Genomic DNA, 19,575 nt, shown 5'->3' on the forward strand with positions numbered 1-19,575 from the left:
TGTCATACTTTATATCCTTTTATTCTGTTATTCCCTTGGCTGATTTTTACAGATACTTATTTTTACTGCTTTTATGCTTCCATTTTTTTTTTTTTTTACTCTTATTTATGGTCTTTCCTTTCCACTCAGAGTCTCTTTTAACATTCTTGTAGGACTGGTTTAGTGGTCATGAACTCCTTTAGCTTTTGTTTGTCTGGGAAACTCTTTATCTCTCCTTTTATTCTGAATGATAGCCTTGATGGATAGAGTATTCTTGGCTGCAGATTTTTTTTTTTTTCTTTTCAGCTCTTTGAATATATCATGCCACTCCCTCCTGGCCTGCAAAGTTTCTGCTGAAAAATCCTCTGATAGCCTTATGGGGTTTCACTAGTATATAACTGCCTTTTGTCCTCTCGGTGCTTTTCAATTTATTTCCTTATCACTACTTTTCACTATTTTAATAACTATGTGTGGACCTGCTTGGGTTGATTTTGTTGGGGGATCTCTGGACCTCTTGGATTTGGATATCTGTTTCCTTCCCTAAATTAGGGAAGTTTTCAGGTATTATTTTTTCAAATAAATTTTCTGCCCTCTTTTTTCTCTCTTCTTCTTCTGGGATCCCTATTATGCAAATGTTATTACACTTGATGGACTCAATGAGTTCCCTAAGTCTATTCTCATTTTACATATATATTTTTTTTCCCTTTCACCTCTCAGCTTGATTATTTTCCATTACTCTGTCCTCCAGGTCACTAATTTGTTCTTCTGCTTCCTCTAGCCTGCTGTTTATTCCATCTAGTGCATTTTAATTTCATTTATTGTGTTCTTCATCTCTGATTGGTTCTTTTTTATCTTTTGTTAAGGGTCTCACTGATGTCTGCTACTCTTTTCTCAAGTCCATTGAGTATTTTTATGGCAATTACTTTAAATTCTCTATCAGGGAAATTACTTATATCTGTTTTGCTTGGGTCTCCTGCTGTGGTTTTTCCCTGTTCTTTCATTTGGGACATATTCGTCTGTCTCTTCATTTTATCTAACTCTCTGTTTCTCTGTGTTAGTAAAATCAGCTACATCTCCTGCTCTTGAAAGTAATGGCCTCATGAAGAAGAGGTCCTGTAATGTTCTGCAGTGCGATGTCCTATGTTCACCAAAACCTGGCACTTTTGGGGTGTCTCCTAAATATGCTGTGTGTGTCCTGTTGTGTCCTGCCTGCTTTTTCCTTCAGTCCAGTAGTCTGTGTTGAATCTCTTTGCCTGTTGTGGGCAGTGTTTGGTCCCCAACTTGGATAGAGTGTGCAGTCTTAACAAGGTACCCAGGGGTCTACTTGCCAAGTGAGACCTGCCACTGTGGCTGCCACCTGACTGGGCCACTGGGGTGGCTGCACAAAGTGCACACGGGTGGGGTGCACATTTTAACGAGGTGTGTAGGTATTCCGTGGAGCCTGCCAGCAAAGTCACCAGGACTCCATAAATGTGTGGGTCAGGAGATGTGGTGTTGGTAAGATTTGTTGTAGTCTTCTGAGGGAGGGGACCTGCAGAGCTGGGACTGAGGAGGGCCTGTTTGGAAGGGGCAGATCCCTGAAGCCCAGGGGGCTGGGACCTGATGTAAGTAAGTTAGGTAGTAAATGTCTATGCTGTGCTGGTTACAGCAGGTGCCCCTATGTTAATGCTGGAGGGTGGGAGAGGGAAATGGCACCTGCCTTCTCCTTTGTCCATGGAGGATTTTCCCTGAGAACCCTGCCCCTCCCAGACAAGCTGTGAGTAAACAATTCTCCCTCCTGTTTGCCTCAGGTGTTTTTCAAAATGCTGCTTCTAAACTGTATCTCTGGAGGCTGTTTGTTGTGCTGTCTTCTTAAGGGTGGGGCTCAGCTTCCTACCGGCCTCCAGGCCCTCCCAGAACCCAGCCCACTGACTTTTAATATTCCAGGCCTTAAATTCTGCTGTTTTTAAGAACTCACAAAATTTGGCTCCAAAAGCTGGTTTGTTATGGGGACTGTCTTCTCCATGCAGGCCCAGGCATGGTAGTCTGTTTCTCTTCCCTCTCCTCGCTTGGCTTCCTCTCTCCCACGGTGGGTTGGTTCAGCTCCCCACTGCATCTCTGCTCTTTCTACCCTTTCACAAGGCCTCTTCTCTACTTGTAGTTGTGGAGCTCATTGTGCCAGTCTTCAGGTCATCTTCTGGGTTATTTACACCCATGTGTGTGTTGCCTAGTTGTATCTGTGGGCCAAGGTGAGCTTGGGGTCCTCTTACTCCCTTCTCTAGTATTATTTTTACATATAGGAAAGCAGTATATTTTGAGAGTAATTTTATACTTTATTGAAATCTCTAATTGGGTTTCAGAATTTTTGTAGTTTTTCAATGATGGCTGGTTTCCTCATTCAGTCATTCCACAGTCTTACGCAGGGTGGAAGGTAAACCGGAGGAATGGGAAGTTGTGCCCTTGACACTGTCCTCTCAAGTCCTGATTGACCTCCTGTCACTGTGGATATTGATTTCATGAAGCAAGATCAATGTGAAGTTCCATTGCTCATAGACTCTTTTCTTTTCTGAGTTTATTTTATTTAGCAGCTCTCAGGCTACTTTTCCTCATTCTCCAGCTCAGATTCCCATCTGGTCTCAATTCGATCAGAAGCTGTGATCAACAACAAAAAGAAATTACTTGGTTACAAATTATCTCCTTTAGTCCTGTATCTGGTTATCCCTGTCTTTATCCCTCTTGGTTGGAGCTCTTACTAGGTTCTTGAGACTTGTTCAGTTATTTCTCACCTGCTACACTCACTTTGTGACTAAGGAAAATATCCCATATTTGTGGTTCAAATTGAATATGAATTTAATTGAATATTCTTCATTCATTCAATTCCTACTTATTTTCTTCAGTTTATGATGTTCCTTTTTTTTTTTTTTTGCTTTTTTTTTTTTTCCAATACTTTTGTTTCTTTTTATTCATTTAGCTGATTTTGGAAACAGACTGTAGGCAAAAGAACACATTCACTGTCTTCCTAGAAATCCACACATAATTATTTTAATAATTATGTGTTAGCCATCTAACACTATCAGTATTAGCTATTATATTATGCTTTCCTTAAATGAAGTGTCATTTCCTAATTTTTAAAAATCTTACCCTCTCTTCAGGTTGTGGAGCCTAAGTTGTTTTACACTTATAAAGCCTTTATTTTTTGGAGAATATATATATATATATATATATATATATATATATATATATATATATGACTTATTTCTTATTTAAAGCAGTTTTATTTTGACCCTTGATTATAGTATTTTCTTGTTAAGATATGGAAGGTTTAGGGGTGCCTGGGTGACTCAGTTGGTTAAGCGACTGCCTTTGGCTCAGGTCATGATCTTGTGGTTTGTGGGTTTGAACCTCACCTCAGGCTCTCTGCGGTCAGCGCAGAGCCCGCCTCTGTCCCCCTTTCTCTCCACCCTTTCCTCGTTTGTTCTCTCTCTCTCTCTCAAAACTAAGCAAATATTTAAAAAATAATGAAAGTTTGATCTTTATATTGCTATTGACAATTTTCCCATTTCCTGTTGTTCTTGACAGAGAGTATTCATTTAAAAATTATTTGCTAAAAAAAATAAATAAATAAATAAAAATTATCTGCATAGAAGTAAATGTATGGATGCATAAATTGTTTGAATATGGGGTCATATATTCTTTTTAGTGCATAAATATTTGTTAATTAAGTTAAATGTTATAAATTTGGAGGAACCAAATTAGATTTTTAATAGTAGCAAAATCTGATCCTCTTAAAATATATAATGGATCTTTTGTATGTTGTTTCATGTTTTATAGTAAGTATAATTAAACAAACATTTACAGTAATATTCTGATAGTATTCGAAAGGCCAGTTCATACATTTCATAATTGCAAAGCCTGTGTGATGTAGGTGAAAGAGCAACGGTAGAGTCTTAGCGGATCTCAGCATGAACCTCCCATTGAAGACACTTGGAATTGATGTTTTAATCAAATAGAGCTATTGTCACTCAAGCACATTATAAATTACTAGCATGTATTGAGAGCTTATTGCATACCAAGTATTGTACTAAGCCCCTTATTCTCATTATCTCCTTCAATTTTCACAACAAACCTGTGAGGTCAATAGTATTACCTACTCTACAATTCAAATGGAAAGATTTTGTTTTGTTTTGTTTTGTTTTGTTTTGTTTTGTTTTGTTTCATTATGTCCAGGACCTCCCTCTAAGTGATATTTTTCATAGGATCCTTAGTTGGGATGGAAATATTCGCATAGATGTTTGATAAAGAATGAATAGTTACCTGAAAATAAGGCCAAGCATAGACCATATAGACAGTGAACCATTTCGCAATTAGTTATTTGGTAAAATTAAATGAAACTCGTTCAGGGTCCATATTAAGAGTAGTTTCTGCACCGTATTCATTTTCTTGAATAAAGCCCATCCATTTCCTTTTTGAGAGATATTTTAAGCCTAGTCAATAAAACTGTGTGTTTTTATTAAACATATTATCTTAAGTTAATGAAAAGAGTGGCAGATTTTTCTGTTTTTGTTGTATGAAAGACGTTTGAATCATAAAAAGTGGCTGCTTCATAGATTCATTTGGTAGGTAAACTGTCAGGTTGTGTCCATAAGTGGGTCGTCATGTTATTTCCTTTATTTTTATTATTTGAACTCAAATTAACTTCAGTTTCACAATTTATCTATTGTGGATCTGAACTAAGTAGGACAGAAGAAAAGGTGCAGTTCCATTAAGCTCTAACATATCATTGGCTGTCAGGTAAGCCTTGTTATGCTGTCCATCCTCATTTAACTATCCCACAAGATCTCTTAATGAAGTTAAGCCCCAAGTTCACTCCAATAATTCTGTGGCAAGAGTTTGTGCAATGTAACAATTCATCACTTGTCAGGAAGGCACTTTTAGTTTATACATTTAATAAGGGCATCCTCTAGCTTGGTTAATTAGAAGTGAACAGTTTGCATATTTACTAAATGCAGAGTGTCATTGCCACCACGGCCTATTGCCTACATGAATTATTTCTCTATCTGCAATAAACAGCTGGGTAATTATTACTGCCATAATCAGATAAATTCCCTCTGTAAGGCTTTTCTTACATGGCAATCCTTTGAACTCATCCAAAGCTGAACAAAATTTATGAACTCCAGCAGCTAGGCCACTTTTTCATACTATGGTGTCCCTGTTCACTATTTCAAGGACATAAGTAGAGAACCATTTATATTGTGTAAATAAGGAGAATAAATATGATTACCTAAAGATAACATTTCAGTAAACCTCATTTTAAAAGTATAATATTCTGATCTCATCCAACTAAGTGATAGTGGTTTAGCTGTCTCTAATTGTATCTAGATGACAGGCTCTTTTAATAAGGAATAAGCTGAGATGTAAAGAAAACATTTTAGTTTTTAAGAACCAAATTAGTCTGTAATGTCAACTATACATGTGACTTTTTCTCTGTAGACTCATTTTATATGTAAAGATACAACATTTATAGCAATTAATTTGGTAGAATTTAGATAATAACACACTAGAGTGTCTAAAATACAGCACATATTCTGTGCTCTAGAAACAGTCTGTTACTTCTCCATAACTAGTAATTAATGACATAATCCATAGATAACTTTATAATATGGAATGATTTCTACCATTTGATTACCGTCTTTTCACATACTAAATTTTTAACAAGATTGTACTACCTTTAACATAATGCTATTTCAGAAAATTTTAAAAGCCAAGTATATAAAAAAGGGTAAAAAGCTTCATTCCTGAAATAGAATTAACAAAAGGAACAAGCTTATTTAATTGGGTATAATCTTTTTATATATATGTATTTAATTGTTTCTTTTTTTCAAATTTAGCTCTTTATACAATGAATTTTAGGTAGTTTACAAAGAGTTATATTAAAAAAGAGGAAAAGAAATAAGGACCATAATAAAGGAAAATGCAGAATGATTACTATATTATTGTGACTTATCAGGAAATGTGGTTAGTTAAGTATATACCATTGTGAAAATGTGGAAAAAAAATACTGCATATGCCAAGAAAGAGCTTTTTCTAGCCCTGACCTAAAAGAAATGTCATACACGAATCTTCAGTAGGATGTGCTGGTAATGTAATGAACTGTGACTTCATTAACTTTTTTTTTAACAGAAAAAAACCCTGAATTTCAAGACTCTCTTTTTTGTGGTGATAAAAAAAAAAAAAAAAAAAAAAAAGCTAGAGTATAGCATCAAGTTTTTATTCATTTGAAAGCAAGGAACTAAAATACATTTGTTTATGGACTTAGTCTTGTGGTTGTCTACCTTTGAGGAAGGGAAGAATTGAAAGTTCTTATCTCACTTATCCTAGCTGATCTCTTGCTAAGAGATAGAGAGAGGAGAGTTCCTTTTTTTTTCTTTTGAATTCTGTGAGAAAGACTAGGAAATCTATTTTTAATATTATTGATTGAGAATGAATTTATACAGTGGAAATAAGGTTTAGGTACGTGATATATCTGTGTACAAACTTTTCTAATCAATACTTAGGTATGTTTAAATTATTGTGAAAATGTATTAAGAAAATGTAACCATTTTATGTAACCATAAAAAGTTACTTATAATTCTATCCATTGAGCTATTGAACCTTCATCTTATTAGGTTCTTTAAAGCATAAGACACTGTTGATAATTTTTTTCCTCTAATCTCTTTTACAGCTTGGATTCTGTGACACTACTCTCTCCTGCTTTCCTTTCTACTTTTCTAATGTTTTTTTCTTTGTACTTGCATTTATTTGCCTGATCTTAAATATTAATGTTCTCTCTTTGATGCATTTGCCTTTTCACTGTCTGTGTCCAGACAATCACTTCCACTTCTGTGACTTCAGCTAGCACTTGTATTGTGAGGATTCATAAATCTGCATATTCTCCAGCCCAGAATTGTCTCCTGACTTCTTAGACTGATTATAAAACAATTGGCCAATAAATAGTTTTCTAAAACTTATTAGATAATTTTCTGAAGTTACATGTGATGTGCTCCTACATGTAATACTACTTTAAAATATGTTGACATCATACTATCAATATGTTGTTGCTTTATCATAGCATCCTGATTAATTTAGAGATGGTCCTGGTCTGTGTTGAGTCGATTGCATGCAAAAGCAGCAGCAATTAGTTTTGCCTTAAAATTAAGTTAACACAGTTTAAATGAGAGACAATGTGTGATTTTCGAGTGAACACAAAGTAAATAAGATCTTGCCGTTCTTTTTATATGAAATAGACATTTGGCTACGTCACCTCTAAATTCTACCCCAAACAAAACTTCAGTAGCTAGATCCTCACCCTGCACAGCTGAGTCACTGTGAAGATATGCAAAGGTGAGAAAATAAGATGTGCCTTGATCTACCTTTATGCGGAAAGCCCCCATGCTGTGTCTCAAAGTCACCATCTGTAAAGTCGTTTCATTTCACAGAGAACAGGAACCTTGTTAATAACACCTGCCCCTTACCAACCTCGGTGGAATGTTGTGAGGGTGAATTAATGTCTGTGAAGCACTTGGAGCTCCTGAAAATAATGCACTATGTAAATACATTTCATTATTATAGCTATTATTGTACTTAACACAATGTCACTCTCAATTATTTGACATCATATATATTGTATAAAATTTTACTTCCTTTTACAGAAACTATCCAGAATAGTAAAAAGAAAATAATTTTTCAGTGAAATATGTGCATATTTTTAGAAAGAATACTATACAAAAAATTCTTTTCAACTAAATTTATTCAAAGGAGCCAGAAGAAGAAAAAAATTGATTTTCATGAATGATCTTTGAATGGAGTCTTATTGCTTTTTAAAATCATGCAAAGTAGGCAAATGAAATAATGGAGCAATTGGATGATCCCTTTTTATGATCACAGTGAAGTCATGGTATTGTAATTTTATAACATCAACCATTATCTTCTTTTTTTTTAACTCTTTTCATTTTCCACGTGTCTAGTCTATAGAGTACAAATTTGCTAGCATTACCCTTGGAGAGCCCATTCACCCTAGGTCAAGAAACCTTTCTTCTAATCTAACATGCATTCCCTCTACCCCTTTGCTGTTGATGGCCCAAGTCTACCAAAGAGAGCAAGAGTTCCCTGTGAACAGTTCAACCTCATCTCCTACTGCTCTCTTCTATCCCGTCTCTTTAGTTCAGTACTCAGTGCTTCCACCTACATGAAGCCTTTTCTGATTTCTCTGGATTTTAAGCACTGCATCTGTATTGCTTCATACTGTGTCTATAGTCTAGTTGGTTATCTGCTATTTTATTTATAAGCTACTTGAAGGCAGGGATTGGGCTTTACACATCTTTATTTCTTTTAATATCTTAAACATACTTGTGACTGCCTAACTGAATAAACAAATGAGTGCTAGTGTTCTTTATGATTTTAACTCTTAAGTAGCTTAGGCGTTTTGGGGAGAAATTAATCTATACAGCAACAAAAGATTTTCAAGAGTAGCTAAAAATACTTTTTGAGAGGACTTGTCGAAATGTTTCCAGAATGTTAGTCTCCACTTCGGGTTTCAGAGTAAGGTGTGAAGCCCAGGAGCACCCTGAGCGCTTGAATGTTAATGACCCTGTGCCACAGGGTGCTTAATTGTAAACTGGGCTTTCCCTTTGTAAAGTGCTGCCGGAATGGAATCCGCAACACCTGTCCAACACTTCCCCGGCCTCGGTAACCAGGGGACAAAATAAGTGGTTTAAATGGTGAAGCTTTTGTTTCTCAAGCAAATGTTTTGGGTATTTCTCTGACTTCCACATAATCTTTCTAAGGTTTGATCAATCTCCAAATCGTTTCGGATGTCACACACCAAGTCCAAGCATATGATTGGCTTTATTTGTGCTTAATATTTTTGCTTATGTTTTAGACCTAGCCTTTTTTTTTCTTTTATTGTCTACTCATTTGGTTAAATTAATATGGACAATCATGAGAGACAAAACAAAGTACATTCAACAAATTTAACTAAAACACCTTTATGTCATAATGTACCACAGCAGAAAGTAATGCTTTCAACCAGTTTTGGTTGGAAGGCTTCTTACATTTTCTTTGACTTCATTTCCCATCAAAACAGAGTGAAGATGCTGGAGAACTGTTTGAATCCATTTCCTTAGAAGTATTTTTTCTTCAAGATGATTCAGATGATGACATTTTGTTTTTATTTGGTAGATTATGTAATATTATTACCAGTTACCTCTGAGATTTGGGGCACTTATTTTTTTTTTAATTTTTTTTTTAACATTTATTTATTGCTGACAGAGAGAGACAGAGCATGAGCAGGGGAGGGGCAGAGAGAGAGGGAGACACAGATTCCGAAGCAGGCTCCAGACTCAGCTGTCAGCACAGAGCCCGAGGCAGGGCTCGAACTCACAAACTGTGAGACCATGACCTAAGCTGAGGTCAGATGCTTAACTGACTGAGCCACCCAGGCGCCCCATGGGGCACTTATGCTTTAAAAAAATTTTTTTTAATGTTTATTTATTTTTGAGAGAGACAGAGACAGAATACGAGTGGGTTGGGGACAGAGAGAGAGGGAGACATAGAAGCAGAAGCAGGCTCCAGGCTCTGAGCTGTCAGTACAGAGCCTGATGTGGGGCTGGAACTCCGAGCTGTGAGATCATGACTTGAGCCAAAGTCGGAAGCTCAACTGACTGAGCCACCCAGGCGCCTTGGGGCACTTACGCTTTTAAAACAAACTCCATTTAATTTTTTTCTCTGTCAAAATTATGATTCCTATGAAAATATTGTGATGTACATATCATGTCTCCTTTGTAGTACTTCTTAAGTCCCTTAGCTTATATGGTGATGTTCATATTAAAATCAACTGAATATAATTGCGTCTCTTTATGATGTCATACTAGTGAGTAGAGTTGAATCATCTTAGTTCCCCAGCAGACTTGATAATTTTCCTTACTGCAGACTAGTGCTTCTCAAACTTTAGCAGGGTCCTACCCCCCAGGATTTCTGAGTTGGTCTGGTGTGGAACCTGAGAGTGCACATTTCCAGCGTTTCCCAAGTGAACCTGATACTGTTCTTCCAGGGACCACATTCTGAGAACCACTTTATAGGCAAAGAGCCAAAATCCTGGCTCTTCCCCACTTCCCAAGAGAGGCTTTCACAATATGGCTTCGTCCTTCTTCTAATTAAACCGTAAGAAGTTATGGAATGTACTACTAGTCAGCTGAGAAATAGTTAAAAAGGATGGTAGCACTTAATTTATACCAGATAGTAGACCAAATACTTTGGGAGGGACACATCAATGAATAAACCTTAAGCCCGACCTTCGGCACCTCCACTGGTGGGGGGAGTATAGGCAACATGCCCGCAACTATAACGTACTATAGAATGTAATAGACATATAACAGGGAGGATTGTGAGAGTGGAGACAGCTAGAGATTAATTATTATTGAATTGATCTATGAAGACTTTTTAGAGGACAGGGTAGAGATTTTTGGTTTTGGGTTCTGGACTTGTAAAGACAAGAAGATAAGAATTATAAAGAGGTTTTTTTTAGTACCATATTTTTAAAGGAATAAGAAAATCAAACACAATGGAAAAATATAGTTGACTCTTGAACATGGGGTTCTATACAGTTGTCAACTGTCTATACAGTTGAAAATACATGTATAAGTTTTGACTCCCCCAAACCTTAACTGCCCATACCCTGTTGTTGACTGGGAGCCTTTTCAATAACATGAACAGTTGATTAACACATATTTGTATGTTATGTGTATTATGTTCTGTATTCTTACAATAAGGCAAGCTAGGGAAATAGAAAATATTATTCAGAAAATCATAAGGAGGAGAAAATACATTTACAGTATTGCCCTGTGTTTATTGAAAAGAAAACTGCATGTAAGTGTGATTCAAACCCATGTTGTTCAAGAGTCAACTGTATTGGATTTAGGCAAAATGTGTAATATGAGTATAGTATTGTACATAAAGGCATAAATTTTGGTGCCAGGACTGTATTCAAATTCTAACTTTCACCTTCTAGTTTGGGAGTTTGGGAGAAGATTTAGCCTCTGTGCAACTCATGTCCTAATCTAAAAAATGGGAGTGATAATATCTGCCTCACTGGATTGTGAAAGGATTAAAAGCAGTAATGTGTATGTCTTAGCCAGGAAATTCTTGGAAATAAAATGTAAGTGTAGGATTAAACTGATAATACTTTATTTGGATGTTTTAAGCCCAGGGCAGAGAGGGTGAGGAAAAGTGGAAAGTGAAATGTCATAGCTTGAAACAGACTCTGGATGCCATGATTTGGTGTAAGATTATATTGGGGAGTATTTAGGGAACAACATCCGTAGGGTGGTGAAGTTGAACTGCATCAGAAGTCTCAGCCAATCTCAGGAAACTCGGGATTTGGTTGGGTGTTTAGAGTGGATCCAAAATTGAGAAAAAGGCTCTGGGCCTCTGTACTCCTTCAGTCACCAGTCATTGGATGCCAGCTGGAGGGAGAGGGAGACAAAATCTGAGGCGGAGCACCTGATTTTCTCCAGTGGCATGCAGCTGTAAGCTGTCAGCTACCAGTGCTCCTGCACTGGTTCTGTAGGGAGCAGTGTGATGTGATGAGCCCCTGCAGCCCTGGCCGCCACTTCACATGGAGTCCCGCAGTGACTCAACCAGGTCCAGCAGGTAGGCAGGCGCTGCTTTATCCATCAGCCACACAGCTTTGCCAGGAAAACTCTCAGCGGTGCATGGAGGACACAAAAAAGGGAAATTTATTTGCATGGCTCTCTTCTGTCCCCAATTTCCCACCAGTCAAGGTTCACCCCATGCCTCCACGCCTTTTAGAAAACCAGATTCCTTGCTTTGCCTCATGGAATTTCTTCCATTAATTACACACTGATCAGGAGAGGAAAAAGATGAAATCACCGAAGGAATTTGAGAAAATACAAAAGATTGGTATCCAGTTGAGTAGATAAAGTCAGTAGCCTAGAACATGGCCTGGAGTAAACATTCAATATATAGCTAACATTTACCTAGTGGCTTCCTATGTGCCAGCCCCACTCGGAGTATTTTACATAGATTGATGTATTTGTTCTTCACAATAGCTTGTTGAAGAAGAAACTAATACTAATATATTTACATTTTATAGGTGAGGATATTGAGACTCAGATATTATTTTTTTTTTCAACGTTTATTTATTTTTGGGACAGAGAGAGACAGAGCATGAACGGGGGAGGGGCAGAGAGAGAGGGAGACACAGAATCGGAAACAGGCTCCAGGCTCTGAGCCATCAGCCCAGAGCCCGACGCGGGGCTCGAACTCACGGACCGTGAGATCGTGACCTGGTTGAAGTCGGACGCTTAACCGACTTGCGCCACCCAGGCGCCCCGAGACTCAGATATTAAACAGCTAGTAAATAGCATAACAGAGTTTATAACCAGGTGTCATTTCAGAGTCTGTGCTGTGAACCACTCTACCGGACTGCTTCCAAATGGCTATTTTATTTTTATTATTACTATAATAATTAGAATATGTAAATTTTTATCATTATAAATATCATTAGCATTAGCAAAATGTACTCAAATAGGTAAAGCTTTACAAAAGTTTCGGAAATTTTTACCTTTATTTTTAAACTGATATCATAAAACATTTTATATATATGAAAAGTGATGGAGGAAGTCCTGGGACTTACCTAAGTTTCTTTAACTATATAGTAGAAAATAGGATCATAAAAGAAAAGAAAATATATGTAATTCATTCAATAAAAAATATCTTCTGCATAGTATTTCTTGCATCAGGATGACTATAGTTTTTAGATCTGCAATTATAGAATCTGTCAATCTAAGGATTCTAACTCCATTTCTGCCATTAACTGATTTGTTATTCAGAGTACGTCATTTTATCTCCTTATGTGTTTCCATATCTGTAAAATAAGGTAATTAGTAACATCTACCCCATATATATCACAGGATTGTTTTTTAAGGATAGAAATAAGACCATATATATACCTGAAATGAGAAAAAATATTGAAAACAACCCGGAATTATTTGGGAAAAAAATTAAGTGTTTTAAAAGTTCTGCATTAAAAAAAAAATCACTGGGTGAAAAAAATCGTAATTTTTATAATTTTATAAAGAAACCTAGTTAGAATGGTTTCCATCATTTAATCTTTAATGGGATCATAATTTTTTATTACATTCTTTACACTGAGACACATCTTCATCACTACTGATGTAACAAAAACTTGTATATCAGGGATAGAAATTTATTCAGCTCTTCCTACTTGGTCATTAAACAAAGAGGACTTGACATGAATATAACTGCGATGTTCAATATATCTGTACACTCTCAAGTATGGCAATAAATCAGGGACATAAGATTGATTTTTTTCAAAAATTGTACAAATGTATGAAATTAATTACTTTTGTGTTTTGAGATTACCCAAGATTAGCTTTTCTGGTGTTTTGTTTTGTCAGATTTCTTGGATTTATTTTTAGGGCTTCCCAGTTCCTTCTGGGTTTACTGTGTGGTATCGTTACATACTGGAAACTGACATTCTTTTACAGGACTTTGAGTTTTAGCTTTCCTTGTCAAGCTCCCTGAGTACATGGCTGTTTTTATTTTACATTTTCATATCCAGAAGATGGACTGTTTTTACTATAGCATATAATCTACACTTTTGATTTTGTATCCAAATCCTATTACTTCTTTGCACCTTACCTGTTCATGTGTGTGTTCAATTATATCGGGCCTTTTTTCTTTCTTATGTAAGATCTCTTCTTATTCATTAAATCGTTTATAGAGCACAAACTTCTTTGTAGATTTTTTTTTTTATTTTTGTGATTGCTCGGAAAATTACTGTGCTTATCTTTGGAATGACATAAAATTGGATACACGCATATCTGAGTAATTATCCTTGTAGTGGCAGTTCATTGGTTATTTTAAATTATCTTAAAGACTTATAAGAGGAATTATAGAAGAAATAATTTTTACGTAATATTAAAAGTAAAGATGAAAATTAATAATGTATTTAGTTTTTTTATGTAACATGTGATTGTTATTTTTCCTGGCCAAAAAAAAAAAAATAATAATTCTCATTTATTCATATGTAACTGCCTTGAAATTTGTACCTTAAGGACAAAGAAAGGTCACCAATCCTTCTAACTCCTGGTTCTTTGTCAAAAATGGACACAGTTAATGAGGTTTGTTTGGTACAGAACAAATTCTCAGACACAGATAGAGATCCTTTCAATGGAAACAAATTTGTTTGGCTTTACCAGGTTACTTAGCGATTAATAATAGCCTTGAGATGCAGGTCAGAAAGGTCATTGTACCAGCTTGCCAACACAATCTAAATGTGCAGCCAGCCCAGCTCTGTGGGCGCAGAAGCCCCCAAAATACTATGCATAAAGTAAAACAGGCTATTTTCTGACTCCTTTTTTCATATTAATAAGCAATTTTCAAGAGAAGGGTGGCAAAATGAGGGCCATGCCACTCCAAGTAATTCATTTATTTTGCAATTTAATCTTATGTTGAAAAAAATTGCTCTGCTGCAATAGCATAGCATGGTGATTTTTAAACGTCAGTGTGTTTCATAAGTAACCTTGTATGAAGTATTGTATTAGTAGCCTTTAACAGAAAATTGCAACAAAAATATTTCTAGACATTGAAGTAGAAATGAAAATCTTTTTTTTTTATTATTTTTGGAATCTTTCCCTCTACTCTCCCTTGACATCTTTGAGGTAGATGCTCAGACAATTTACTTAAAATTTTACTTCAAGAACTGGATGCCAAGTTATATGTCTACTTTTTAAAAAGAATAAAGTATAATTTCAAGATAGCATTTTAACACGAATAGTTAAATATGTTCTATGAAAAGAAAGGATTTACTCTTTCCATATTTGATAATATCTTAATCTATTTATCAGGTGTTTTTCTTCACATCGTGTGTTTGAAAAGTTTATTTTTTGTTTAAATGTCTTAGATATACATACACAGAAATGATGCAGTTTTCATTACTTTAATGGAGTTTATTGTACCTAGAAAACCATGAACTTATTCACCTAATTTAACTTTTATTTTAAGTATCCGTATGATTGAACAAAATAGCCTTTCAAGTGCAGGATAATATATATAATCATGTTGGTATTATTTGAACTGTTACCTGCAGTAAACTTACAGAAAATTAAGTATATGTATAAAAACCCATCATGCTTTCAAAATTAGCCCATTAGCATACAAATTCAATGATCAGAGATTTCCTAATACAGAATCAAAATTTAAAGGAAATCAGTAGCTCAGACGTTTTCTTGGGCTATTTAGCTATGTCCAAAATAGTCAATCTTCAACCAAGAAAGTGATAACATAGTAGCTCACTTGCTTTGCATTTGATCTATTTCCTCAGCCACTGAATTAATTATAACATGGAGATATTTGATTTAAAAAATTTAACCACTGAAAAATCACTTAAATGCTTTGTAAAGATGGCAAAGATTCAGTGGAATGTGCAGGTAAGATAGATTACGCCACTGATTTTGATGGATGTGGATGATGGTAGCCCCTCACAAACTTCCTTGATTATCATCAGTGGAAGAATGAAAATGTTAGCAGATTTTTTAGTATCATAAATAACTGCGGATTGTTTTGATGCAGGGAGGCGTTAGAGGAGTTTGCAGAGATGAAAGAAAGGGAAGAGAAGAAGGCCGACCTCGAAAGGGAAGAGAAGAAAAGAGATTACCAAGCCCGAAAGATGCATTACCTCCTCAGCACAAAGCAGGTTGGTGGACCTGTCCCTGACAGCTCCCGTAAACCACTTGGGCCCTTAGCCTGACAGAGATAAAGTAGCAGGCTGAATGGGACATGACTTGTTGAAAAGATATCACAAAGACACTACTTCGAGTTCAATTTCGTGCTTCTTTGTAGGTGTGCGCAGGCACCATGACTTGTCCGTGACAGCAGCTTCATAGAGGCAGCCGCTGTGACGCTGGCAGAAAGGTCCCAGTCAGCAGGGTGATGTGCCGCTGTGATAACACAACACCAAGGGCATAACCTCGCTTTTAAAACCCATTCTGAGTGGCTGATTGTTGTTTTGCGAATTGATCAAGAACTGAGAAGTTACGAAACTGAGGCAGCTTTCATGTTTTCTCTTTTCCTTGAGCTAATGTTGAGATTAAAACCCTTCTTGCACATTTTCCAAATGTTGATGCAAGTTTCCAAGTAAAGCTTTGAAACAAAACTGCTTCAGAAATTACATCATCATATTGAGATATACAAGTGTGAAATTTAGAATACTTAGAAGTATTTTCTTATAAATGGTAAAATTTTCTTGCCTTAGATCTCATCATAGTCGCTAAGAAAAAATACATTGCATGTAGAATATTCTGCTCACAAAGAAATACGGTGAAAAAAAAACAAAGGAATTTGGGGGTTGGGATGTTCTGTTACTTGAGCTTTAGGCAGGAAACTAGCAATTTGTGGGTTTTTATTTCTTCTTATAGACTGTCAAGTACAGTGTCATGTTCCAGCCAGAGTCACACATTCAGATGTCTCAGACATGGGCAAGTCAAGTCCATGGTGGAGGCTGGTAGAGGGTACAATCTGAGACTGAATGTCATGCTTTGAGGCATCCAAATTCAAAAACATTAAGTCCTGGGGTGCCTGGGTGGCTCAGTGGGTTGAGCTTCCGACTTAGGCTCAGGTCATGATCTCACCGTTCCCTTGCTGGAACCCCGCGTGGGGCTCTGTGCTGACAGCTCAGAGCCTGGAACCTGCTTCCAATTCTGTGTCTCCCTCTCTGTCTCTGCCCCTCTCCCACTCATGCTCTGTTTCTCTCTCTCTCTCTCAAAAATAAAATATTTAAACAACAACAACATTAAGTCCTGGACTGGTCATGTACATTCAGAACAGAGAACTGCACTTCTAGCCTCTATCTGGTGGTCTACTTAGCAGTACTTTTCAGTAATGATGACTGTCTTTATATTTACTTGGATTTGTATAGCTGAGTTATCTTCATTTAACAGATAAGAAAACTGGAACTCAGAGACAATGATGTGACTGGTTCAGAGACACAAAAAGACACCTCAAACCGAGGTCTTTAGACTCTAAATACTTGGGCAATAAAGATAATTAAAAAAAAAAAAAGTCAAGGTATTTTCAGTTTTGATTATAAATCCGTAACAATGAAAAATTTTATCTGTTTGATTGGTAGGCTACATGTTTTTAAAATGTAGACTCACAAATCACAAATTTTTTTTTTATCTTTAGTTATTAGTAATTTCAACTTTGATGAAACTAAGGGAGTTATAAATATATACTTTAATTCTTGAAACCTGATAATAATTATTGGGTACCGTTGTTTATTTTGATAACTCTGAACCCCTTTTATGCTTTGAATCTTTCTTAATCTGAGGTCTAATTGTGTTGTTTATACTTACAACGGGTAGTGTAATAGCAGAAATAATTTTTTAAATGGTAAAATCAGATTTAATAGAAACATTTGTTAATTCTCTTTTATCTAGGGTTACTTAGATATCGAGTACATAGTGGAATATTTTACGAAGTCCATAAAGACTTAGTTGTTTTACTAACAAAAATAATAAAGCAAATATCCATGGAGTACTTACCATGTCCCAGAGAGTATGGTTGATACTTTATATGCATTATTTCTTTAACGATTTTGATTTCATTTCACTTTTAAAATTAAGCACCTGGTTTAACAAATTATTTCAGAAACTTGACCATGTGACTTGCCTCCTGGACCTTAATGAATTTTTAATATTACGATTGTGTTTTAAGTATATTTATGTTGTTAAATGCAAACTGTCAATGCTCTAGCTCATTTTTCTTCTTGTTTATATCTTGCAGAGTGCTGGTAATAGCTACGTATATAAACTTTAGTTTAATGATCCCTTGTCTCCAGAACTCTTAGCATCCAATAGAATGATTTTTTTTTTTTCAGGCACTGTGGTACAGTAGAAAGAGTATGGGTATTGACATTAGTCTCCAAACTCTCCTACTTAGGGTAAGATATTAGGAGATTACCTGGAATTGTCTGTTTCACTCTGCACTTTGAAAGAACATTAGGAGGATTGAATGTAACATATTTAAACTACTACCTGGTCCTTAAAGAGCATTCAGTAAATGGTAATGATCATATTATTGGAATTTAACCTATGGAGGGTAAACAAAGTGTCTACACTTTGATTTTCGTCTATCTTTGCTAGCTGTCCGAAACATTCATGTTGTCATTTCTTTGCTTTGCTTTCCTTTAGTTATTCATAAAAATTATTAGAAATATTTATAATGCTCTTCCCCCAATATCCCCTTAATATCCCCTTCCTGCATTTTACATCTTAACCTAAATAAAGATACGCAACACTAACGTTAATAAATATATTGAATATAAACCTTAACTTTAAAGTCCATCAATTATTTCAAATGACATATTTTTGAGTATCTATAATCTATCTGACTAGGACATATAAATGTATACTGTATGATCCTTAACCACAAAGAGCATTCACTCTGATTTCAGTCCAATGCCAAACAAACTTTTTTACTAGAAAGAAATCGACACCTTTCAATTACAGCTTGTATAGGTATTCACATTGAATTTAACAACCATTTATATTTATCATTTTGCTGATTCCATTTAACAAAAATCTTCATTTTCCCTAAACTAAGGAAGGATTAGAGAATGAAAGACACATGTTTCAATGTAAGTATTATTATTGATTTTCTCAGCATGACTTGGCTATTGGGGAGAAATTAAGCTGCAAATTTTAAAACATCCCTGAGATGTTTACAGCTTAATTGCATTGCTTACTTTAAGAGTTTTGATTTCATTGTATTAAATTCACATTTAAGTCCAAAATAAAAGCCAAATATGAATTGGGTATTTTTAAAGGCTTGTGTTAGTATTAACTCTTAACTTGCGTAGTTATTTTAAAATTTGCTGAATAAATATTCAAGTGTAAATAATTTTTAAACAAAGTATCTCAGAACAGGAAAAGTTTTGCAGATGTATGTAAAAGGAATAATGCTAGTAGTCTTTTTGGAACTATTTTATTAGTGATTTCAATAATTAAGGAGTGATTTATAATGATATATAATGATAGTTTGTAGAATACTAATTTTCGAATTAAATTTTCATAGGCCTGATGTAGCTTCACTTAGATGAGTAGAAATAAAACATTAATTCAGACAAAGAATGTTTTAGAAAAGGTAAGGAATTTTCTAAGCCAAAATTGTATTTGTGAATTCATATGTAGATAATAAATGAAGTCATGTGTTATTTAATATATTAATAGTTTGGGGGACTATTATGCTGATACATTCATACTGATAACCTAGTTTCAAAGTCAATGTTAGTGTAAATCTAATGCATATGTTAAAATAGTTCTAAAATCTATCTTGATTTTAACTGATATTAAGTATCTCATCTTTATGCAAGCAAATATGTTAGCACTAATAGGAATTACACAAGTAAATAACTAATATTGCAATGAGTGAATTAATAGACCCCTCAGGGTTTTATTAATTAAAAAGTTCAAGTCATATTAAAGCACCTTTTGTATATGTTTATTTCAATCAGAAAGCTGAACATGGTAACTTATTTGC

General features: G+C 35.3%; 1 protein-coding gene across 4 annotated transcripts in view; it reads left to right on the top strand.

The window, feature by feature from the left end:
• The window catches only part of SPATA17 (spermatogenesis associated 17), a 202,159-nt gene that overhangs the window by 62,637 nt on the left and 119,947 nt on the right, over positions 1-19,575 (top strand). For all 4 annotated transcript variants that reach the window (XM_040460975.1, XM_040460974.1, XM_040460977.1 and 1 more), the window contains one exon: positions 15,610-15,733. In XM_040460975.1, coding sequence (XP_040316909.1) covers positions 15,610-15,733 — 124 coding nt within the window. The remainder of the gene's footprint in view (positions 1-15,609; positions 15,734-19,575) is intronic.

Source organism: Herpailurus yagouaroundi, unplaced genomic scaffold (genome assembly GCF_014898765.1).
Source record: "Herpailurus yagouaroundi ecotype Mexico unplaced genomic scaffold, PumYag 253, whole genome shotgun sequence".
Classification (NCBI taxonomy): Eukaryota; Metazoa; Chordata; class Mammalia; order Carnivora; family Felidae; genus Herpailurus; species Herpailurus yagouaroundi.